The following is a 9,558-nucleotide window of genomic DNA, read 5'->3' on the forward strand; positions in this document are numbered from 1 at the left end:
AGGTGAATCAAACAGAGGGAAGACTACACTTAACCTTCATTTATTCTATTCAAATAGATTTGTTTTAAAGCAACCATGCTATAACCTACTAATGTACGGCCACTGTACATTTTAAACTGGTGACACATAAATAACATGCAGACACAACCTGGTCTCACTTGGCTCATGTTGTTTGTCTAATGTTTAACGTCTCCTATGTTACAGCTTGGTGTCATAACCTGGATTCACTGGTCTGCATGTTGATGTCACATCATAGTGCTTGTTGAAAGTATTGTTTTGACATCCAGTATTAGCACACAGCACATCACACTGAATATAAAGCTAGCTCCAGTAACCTCTTCCATGGTTATGATAGTCTATCTCATTAGCATTTCTAGTAGGTATTTCTCTGCTTCTGAATTTTAAGCCTTTTTCAGTTTGGAAAAAAATTGTGGGGTTTTTTTGGTAACACCAACATAGTCATACATGCTTTAAATATGCATACAAAAAGGCTACAGACCGTTTAAGAAGTTGTTCTTTTGTTTATTGAGATAATTGGAATGGTATAAAAGTAGTAAATGATTAACATCTGGACCAGAGTAAAACATTAGAAACACATTTCAAGATTTGAAGTCAATCTCCAAGCAAAACAGAATTTCATACTCTGTGCACAACTGCCAGTCTAAACCCAGTTCTTACAATTTATCTGATGTGTGAGCTGAGGATCAAATTTCACTGCTTGCTTTGCTAACAGATTAAAATTACTTGAGGCACAAGATCTTTCAGAAAGGAAACATTGGACACTGTTGCAGTGTAGCTTAGGTTTCCTACTCCTCCACACTTCATTCCCAGCACAAATTACAGTATATACTAAATATACCTACAGTACAGACACATGGCACCCATGTATCTTGTGAGGACCCAGACGCTCCTGAGTTTAGTATCTTTAAAGATGTTATGTGAACCTTCCTGCTCCACAAACATCAAATTCTGTTCACAGAGATACATGAATGTGCTAGACAGATATAATCTGATCTTAAAATTATACTTGATTTGTTTCAAAGGCTGAGTTAAATCATATTCATTAAGAAATGTTTTCTCACATATTTCTCACTTTCCATCACTGAACTGAGCAGCACTCTGAAACCACACCTTCTCCACGTGCTCCTTTCCAAGCTCCCACAGTTGATGGAGAATGTGGACTCCCTTCTTGGAGGTAGTCATCAGATACTCCCTATTTTCCGGATTCAAGGTCACAGCGTAACGAGCGATAACCAACGACTGGCAGAAACGGGACAGCACTAGCACATATAGACATTCTTTCTCTGCCTCATTGAGGGGAAGAACACTTTCCCAGCCTGCGAGGACAGGTCCACCCACCTCAATGGGTCTAGGGTGTTCTATCATCATGTAGGTGACAGTGATGGCTAGCTCATAGATGTAGTAGCCACTGTTCATGTCCCCAAAGTCAAGGATGCCAGAAATCCTGTAGCCGTCGCTCTCACAAGGTTGCACGAGTATATTGAGGTCATTGAAATCACCATGGTTAATGCCTTACAAAGGAAATGAATAAAATGTTGTTAATGTAGCCGGAATGCATTACCACTCATGTATACAGTGATAGTTTAACTTGCATTTAACTAGGTACCGTCCCACTGAAGTTACAGTAGCAAAGCGTGTCCAAACATTTGACTGGTAGTGTAAAACTGTATAAGAATGAGTTTAACATCTATTAACAACTAAATTGTGTATATAAGATAGAGAATAAAAAACATATCCAGACTCTAATGACAACCTTCAATAAGAAGCCCTTGTCCAAGGTGTCAAATGTATTAATGGAAGGTTTGTCTGTATGACCAGGTCCATTATCTGTGTGTTTAAATATGCGAACATGATAAGAGGCAGTGTATGTGCATTTATACTTAAATTTAAAAAATGTACTCAGTGACTATATAATAAAAAGCACATGTCACAGGAAAGTGAAAAGATTTTGGTAGAGAGTCCATAAGTCAATATAATACTCACACTTGCGGAAACTGGGGTGTTTGGGGAGCACAGAGATCTTATACTGATGAATGACAGACTTCACAACCTCCTGAAGAGGATCTCCATCCAATACACTGATGTATGGTTCCAGGAGGGTAAAACTTGACAAACTCCAAATGAAATTCTCCCTGTGCAACAAAGTAAGATGAGGGTGCTCCATCTGGAAAACACAATAATAAGTGTCAAAGAGAGCACAGATTTGGACAGTGCTGATAGCCGTAGAAGGCAGGAATGTTGTGAGCCTACACGAAGAGACAAGGGTTGATTCTGTATTTCCATAAGTGGGGTAAAACTATGGAATAATTTAAGTGTGGACATAAAAAACAGTAAGAAAATTGATGAGTTTAAACACAAATATAAAGGTATGTGTCAATCAAGATATGGGCAAGAACAGGCTTAACGATTAATCAGGTGTAACATTGGGAGTGTGGTGTTTTTAGTATATCACTAGCGTGGTGTAGAACAAAATTATCCATGTAGTAATACTGCTTGCAAACCAATGATGATAAGATGATGTTATGGGGTAGGACTAGATAAGTCTAACTTCTTCCTACTCCGTTCAAGCATGTACTAGGTATAAGCAAATTGAAAATATATTTGTGGATATGTGTGGAATTATGTGTGTTGACATATTGACTGTTGTTACATGTTTGAAAGAATAAATCAAATCAAATCAAATCAAAACCATCAATCACACCAAGAGGAAAACCTGAGCAGGTCCATGGACTAGACTTCAGAACTTCAAGAGCAATAGTAAGATGAGATGGAGGAGGAAATCTTTTAAGCAATTTTTTTAACTAGTGAAATACTGAAACATTATCAGCAATGATTTGTGATCTTATAAATGTTGGTTGCTAATGTGATGTACTGTTGTATGACGGTTTTGTTGAAGATAAAATGTGAAGAAGTTATAATGAAGATGAGATCATGTCTGGAAATAAGTGTTTGGTTTATCAAATATGTCTAATAGGTTCATTTGGTTACTGCTAAAAGTGATTATAATGTTTAAAAATATGAGTGAAGATTTCATAATAAGTAATCAAAATTTAACATGTTCATTTAACATGATGTGTGTTTAACATTTGACAGTTGTATGTGAAAAAGGGGATGTCAGCAGAAAACAGCCCTCCAAATGAGGAAGGAAATATGGAATTATAATGATGTATATGAAGCATAATGATGTGCAGGTTGCCAATGTGAATGTCTGTCCATCTATCAAATATTATTTATTGTTAGATTCAGGCTTAGGGAGGAGACACAGACTGAGGTACAGTATATAGTCCATTTTAATATAAATGATACGGAACAAAGAAACAAGTAGAACTAAGGGGGCTCGAACTGACAAAGCAACACTGAACTGTACAGTCAGTGAGCTCTATAATAAACTGAAAACACACAAAGCTACTGGGACAAACCAAAGTCCAAGATGGCAGGTAAGTGCAGGGTCCATAGGTGAGGCAAGGGAAAGGGACCGACAGTTCGAGTGCCAAACAAATCAGGAGACACTTACTGAGCCACGGGAACAGGCAGGGTGTGGTGAGTAGATACAGAGACAATGGGGGCAATGAGGCATGGAGACCAAATGAACCAGCAACCAACAGGAAACTAACCAAAATAAAAGCACCAAACAGGAAGAAAGACTGCAAACCATAACATTTATGTTGTTTCAAGATCAAGTTCAAAGATTTTTATTGTCAGTTCACTATATGTGCAGGACATGCAAAAAAGCGAAATGCCATTTCTCTCTCACCTACTATTGAATGCCATACCATTTAGGAAACTAAAGTAGAATAAAGTAGAGTAAAAATAGACTAAAACGACTAAGAAAACTAATCCAAAGTGATTAGGATAAAACTACACAGTACAACCTAATAGGCTATGACTCAAACCATGTACAATCAGTGACAGTAGGGCAAATAAAAAGAAGAAGATTGTCAGATGGTTGTGAGATTGAGATGCACATGGACAGTAGTGCAAATGTTATTTCACTACTTTTATCAATATTATTTCCGCAACTATTATTAATTACTGTTATTATTTTAAAATGCTATGCAAATGATAGTGAACTGAAATGATTTTATACTTATACTTGATGGTATAAGAAAACAAATCAAATGATCTGGAAGTTTCACAGTGGTGTTACTATTATACCTTTTGTAGGATTGTGTCCATTCTGGCTGCTGTCTTGCCGGTTTCATACAGTAGCTGTGGTGTTAAAGGAACTTTGGAAATAGTGGTTCCAGGCAAATAAGTCAACAGCCGCACCAGGTACTTCTGACAACCATAGCCACAGTCTGCCAAAGGTAAAGACAGGATTAGTATAACTGCCCTTTCCCTTGCTCTTAGTGCTCATACAGCGTGACGTGCATGTTCTGGCCTTGCTCAAAGGAAAACTTGTCATTGCTGGTATTTATGAGTAAAAATATTACCGGGCACCTGTCTAAAAATGTACAGTATTTGTATTTTGTTTGAGCATTATCATCACCGTCCAGTGTTTGTTTACATCTTGGGGAATTGTTCATATTTCTAAGTTGACTGCCACATATTTAAAATATGCTAATTATAGGCAAATGTACAAGTAATTTATAAATGAATGTAGGCAAAGTATTATGAAATATTTGGATTTCAGTCAAAACAAAATGAATTTAACACTCATACCCATTTCTTCCAGACTCATGAGATGTCCTGAGCTAGTAGGCAGGGCTGTCTGGCAAGGGAGTCCGTTCTGCTGCAGGAAGGACATGGCATATGTCTGCACCTCAATCAGGTTGGGGTTCTTAGTGTCCTCTGAGTTCATGATCTTCAGGATGTACTCGCCACCCTCAACGGCCGCCACGTAGAAGTTCTGGTCATCGTAGCTGGGCAGGGAGTGAATTTCTGATGGTGTTAACCTGAAGAGCCTCTTCACCATCTCAGACGCCTGAGATTGGCTGAAGTTTGGCTTTGAATGCTTTTCCGACATTAATGCTACATGAAAACAAGTGATCATGAGAAAAAGAATATGTTTTTGCAGTAACTGTGTAGTGGATTTATAGCTTTTCTTTGTCTCTTCTCATTAGAAATGTTATTCTTGATGTTGCGTTTCCAAACCAAATAGCAAATAAAAGATTACATTTGGACTCTTGAAACCTATGATGGGCCTTTGTCCTTATTTTCTGACATTTGATCAGTGAATAAAAAAGGAAAAATGTTGCTCCTTAACGTCATAAAGGTTTGAGGTCAGTACTGTAAACAACAACAACAACAACAACAAAATTACCCTACTACTGAGACTTTTTTCCACATGCACGGACACTTATATTTGACCTTTTCATTCGAATCATCTACCAGTACGTCGGAATCACACTGATAACACACTGGATACAATAAATGGCCGCCATTAACGGCAGATCCCTACAGACACCGCAGACGTGGCTTCGCAAAATCGGACTAGAGTGTTAAGAGTTAAAAATATATATATAACCTGCTGACATACGGAGACTGAATATGTTTCCTTAATTATGAAATGACACTCAGAAATAGATAAATGATGAGCTCTTTTATTCAATATCCTGCATAACAAATCAGTAAGCATTACACACTAAGACTCGGGAGCAGGCAGGGGTCGCACTGGTTGGAGTTGGTGAGGTTCAGTAAGAGCAAACATATCTATGGGAAGTTTCAGTCTGCCCACAGTCCTGTCATAACGTTATGCCCAGAGCAAAACCTATTAGGACCATAGTCCCAAGCCTTGGCTTATAAAGCTATAATAAAATAACGATAGCCTGGCCAAAGCCAAGTGTCATAACGGCCAGTAAAACATGATATGCAGGACAGCAGTCCTACCTCAAGTCGTTGAAAACAGCAGCTGGTGTGTGTATTGTCCACTGTGGTCATATAGTTTGTCCATGGATGTTAAACTATCGGAATGTAACAAGTACACATCTGGGAGGGGTTTTCAAAATACGACTAACGGTACCATAATAAAAGTATCGACAGAGACGCTTCGTTTTACAAGTCAAAGGCAAATTTATCATTGCTGGTGTTTATTAGTAAAAATATTACTGGGCACCTGTCTAAAAATGTACAGTAGTTTTTGTTTTGAGGAATATCAATCACAGTCCAGTGTTTGTTTACGTCTTGCTTACAGATGCAATACAGAGCCAATGGATAATATATCTTATAGAAGCTGCCAGATTTTCTACAAACCTCCAAACTGCATTTGGACCCATGATTAGGTGGCAGGTGGTAGAGTAAAACGTAAAATGATGAGTTTTCCCCTTCAAGGATCAAAGAATATCATTATAGTCAAGTGTTTGTTTACATCCTGGTGAATTGTTCTTATTTCTAAGTTGACTTCCATATACAGTATTTAAAATGACTTTTTTCATGCAAATTGTATGCAGTAGTACAAGTAATTTATAAATGAATGTTGGCAAAGTATTATGAAATATTTGGATTTCAATCAAAACAAAATGAATTTAATATACACCTGACTGACAAACAGTGACTCCAAGACTGTTGTGAGAAACAGAGCTGTGGAGGTTGTTCTAGTCTACAAATGCGGTTGTCTGATATACAATGTGTAGATCTACTTTATTTCTCCAGCTTAATTAAAGGACATTATTAAAACTACATTATTCCTCAGGTCTGAACTGCGTGGTTGGTCTCATACCCATTTCTTCCAGACTCATGAGATGTCCTGAGCTAGTAGGCAGGACTGTCTGGCAAGGGAGTCCGTTCTGCTGCAGGAAGGACATGGCATATGTCTGCACCTCAATCAGGTTGGGGTTCATAGTGTGCTCTGAGTTCATGATCTTCAGGATGTACTCGCCACCCTCAACGGCCGCCACGTAGAAGTTCTGGTCACTATAGCTGGGCAGGGAGTGAATTTCTGATGGTGTTAACCTGAAGAGCCTCTTCACCATCTCAGACGCCTGAGATTGGCTGAAGTTTGGCTTTGAATGCTTCTTCGACATTAATGCTACATGAAAACAAGTGATCATGAGAAAAAGAATATGTTTTTGCAGTAACTGTGTAGTGGATTTATAGCTTTTCTTTGTCTCTTCTCATTAGAAATGTTATTCTTGATGTTGCGTTTCCAAACCAAATAGCAAATAAAAGATTACATTTGGACTCTTGAAACCTATGATGGGCCTTTGTCCTTATTTTCTGACATTTGATCAGTGAAAAAAAAAGGATTTTTTTCCACATGCACTGACACTTATCTTTGCCACATGCCACAATGCACATACTAATGTTGGCATTTTAGCGCCCACTCACACAGTGGTCGCAGCAACTGGCTGTGGCAGCCTTTGGAGCTCGGTCCCTCCGTCCAGCTGAGTGTACTCTGCTTGTTGTGCTCCGTGAGTGTTATACCCCCCTGACTGCAGTGGCTCCTTCCTGTTTACTCTCCAGCTGAGTGAACGCCTCTCTCCGTGCTCCCTAACTGCCTCTTCCACTCCACCTGTATTCCACCGCCACGCCCACTGTTCTCCACTCCTCCAGCTACGTCCCGGTGCTTCACCTTCCCTCAGCCAGACTCACACACACGTACTCTTCCCTGCATCCACTTCACCTGAGTCAGATACACACAGCACACACCATCCTCATCCCATACAGCCCTGATTCCTTTTCCCCATAGTAATCCTAACCCCGGCAACCTCTTTTGGTCGCCACTGGCTGAATTTTAAGCCTTTTTCAGTTTGGAAAAAAATTGTTTTAGTCATACATGCTTTAAATATGCATACAAAAAGGCTACAGACCGTTTAAGAAGTTGTTCTTTTGTTTATTGAGATAATTGGAATGGTATAAAAGTAGTAAATGATTAACATCTGGACCAGAGTAAAACATTAGAAACACATTTCAAGATTTGAAGTCAATCTCCAAGCAAAACAGAATTTCATATTCTGTGCACAACTGCCAGTCTAAACCCAGTTCTTACAATTTATCTGATGTGTGAGCTGAGGATCAAATTTCACTGCTTGCTTTGCTAACAGATTAAAATTACTTGAGGCACAAGATCTTTCAGAAAGGAAACATTGGACACTGTTGCAGTGTAGCTTAGGTTTCCTACTCCTCCACACTTCATTCCCAGCACAAATTACAGTATATACTAAATATACCTACAGTACAGACACATGGCACCCATGTATCTTGTGAGGACCCAGACGCTCCTGAGTTTAGTATCTTTAAAGATGTTATGTGAACCTTCCTGCTCCACAAACATCAAATTCTGTTCACAGAGATACATGAATGTGCTAGACAGATATAATCTGATCTTAAAATTATACTTGATTTGTTTCAAAGGCTGAGTTAAATCATATTCATTAAGAAATGTTTTCTCACATATTTCTCACTTTCCATCACTGAACTGAGCAGCACTCTGAAACCACACCTTCTCCACGTGCTCCTTTCCAAGCTCCCACAGTTGATGGAGAATGTGGACTCCCTTCTTGGAGGTAGTCATCAGATACTCCCTATTTTCCGGATTCAAGGTCACAGCGTAACGAGCGATAACCAACGACTGGCAGAAACGGGACAGCACTAGCACATATAGACATTCTTTCTCTGCCTCATTGAGGGGAAGAACACTTTCCCAGCCTGCGAGGACAGGTCCACCCACCTCAATGGGTCTAGGGTGTTCTATCATCATGTAGGTGACAGTGATGGCTAGCTCATAGATGTAGTAGCCACTGTTCAAGTTCCCAAAGTCAAGGATGCCAGAAATCCTGTAGCCGTCGCTCTCACAAGGTTGCACGAGTATATTGAGGTCATTGAAATCACCATGGTTAATGCCTTACAAAGGAAATGAATAAAATGTTGTTAATGTAGCCGGAATGCATTACCACTCATGTATACAGTGTATGGTAACCAGAATGCATTACCACTCATGTATACAGTGACAGTTTAACTTGCATTTAACTAGGTACCGTCCCACTGAAGTTACAGTAGCAAAGCGTGTCCAAACATTTGACTGGTAGTGTAAAACTGTATAAGAATGAGTTTAACATCTATTAACAACTAAATTGTGTATATAAGATAGAGAATAAAAAACATATCCAGACTCTAATGACAAGCCTTCAATAAGAAGCCCTTGTCCAAGGTGTCAAATGTATTAATGGAAGGTTTGTCTGTATGACCAGGTCCATTATCTGTGTGTTTAAATATGCGAACATGATAAGAGGCAGTGTATGTGCATTTATACTTAAATTTAAAAAATGTACTCAGTGACTATATAATAAAAAGCACATGTCACAGGAAAGTGAAAAGATTTTGGTAGAGAGTCCATAAGTCAATATAATACTCACACTTGCGGAAACTGGGGTGTTTGGGGAGCACAGAGATCTTATACTGATGAATGACAGACTTCACAACCTCCTGAAGAGGATCTCCATCCAATACACTGATGTATGGTTCCAGGAGGGTAAAACTTGACAAACTCCAAATGAAATTCTCCCTGTGCAACAAAGTAAGATGAGGGTGCTCCATCTGGAAAACACAATAATAAGTGTCAAAGAGAGCACAGATTTGGACAGTGCTGATAGCCGTAGA

General features: G+C 39.0%; 2 protein-coding genes across 6 annotated transcripts in view; both read right to left on the minus strand.

Moving 5' to 3' along the window:
• Positions 1-517: 517 nt before the first annotated feature.
• LOC109958363 (hydroxylysine kinase-like) overlaps positions 518-9,558 on the minus strand; it is a 12,289-nt gene continuing 3,248 nt past the window's right edge. The window contains exons 1-5 of one of the 5 annotated variants that reach the window (XM_020596918.1): positions 5,851-5,948; positions 4,684-4,883; positions 4,177-4,319; positions 2,005-2,185; positions 518-1,532 (exon numbers count right to left, since the gene is read on the minus strand). In XM_020596918.1, the coding sequence (XP_020452574.1) occupies positions 1,090-1,532; positions 2,005-2,185; positions 4,177-4,319; positions 4,684-4,822 (906 nt within the window). In that variant the 5' untranslated portion in view covers positions 4,823-4,883; positions 5,851-5,948 and the 3' untranslated portion in view covers positions 518-1,089. Of the gene's footprint in view, positions 1,533-2,004; positions 2,186-4,176; positions 4,320-4,683; positions 5,251-5,850; positions 5,949-6,679; positions 6,989-9,558 lie in introns of those variants that run through there. The other 4 variants (XM_020596916.1, XM_020596915.1, XM_020596917.1 and 1 more) reach the window with 4 other exon arrangements.
• Positions 7,788-9,524, minus strand: LOC109958364 (hydroxylysine kinase-like). The gene is made up of 2 exons (XM_020596921.1): positions 9,315-9,524; positions 7,788-8,802 (listed from the first exon to the last, which is right to left on the minus strand). The coding sequence occupies exons 1-2, from the start codon at positions 9,493-9,495 to the stop codon at positions 8,360-8,362; spliced, it is 624 nt and encodes a 207-aa protein (XP_020452577.1). The 5' UTR covers positions 9,496-9,524; the 3' UTR covers positions 7,788-8,359.

Source organism: Monopterus albus, unplaced genomic scaffold (genome assembly GCF_001952655.1).
Source record: "Monopterus albus unplaced genomic scaffold, M_albus_1.0 scaffold31.1, whole genome shotgun sequence".
Classification (NCBI taxonomy): domain Eukaryota; kingdom Metazoa; phylum Chordata; class Actinopteri; order Synbranchiformes; family Synbranchidae; genus Monopterus; species Monopterus albus.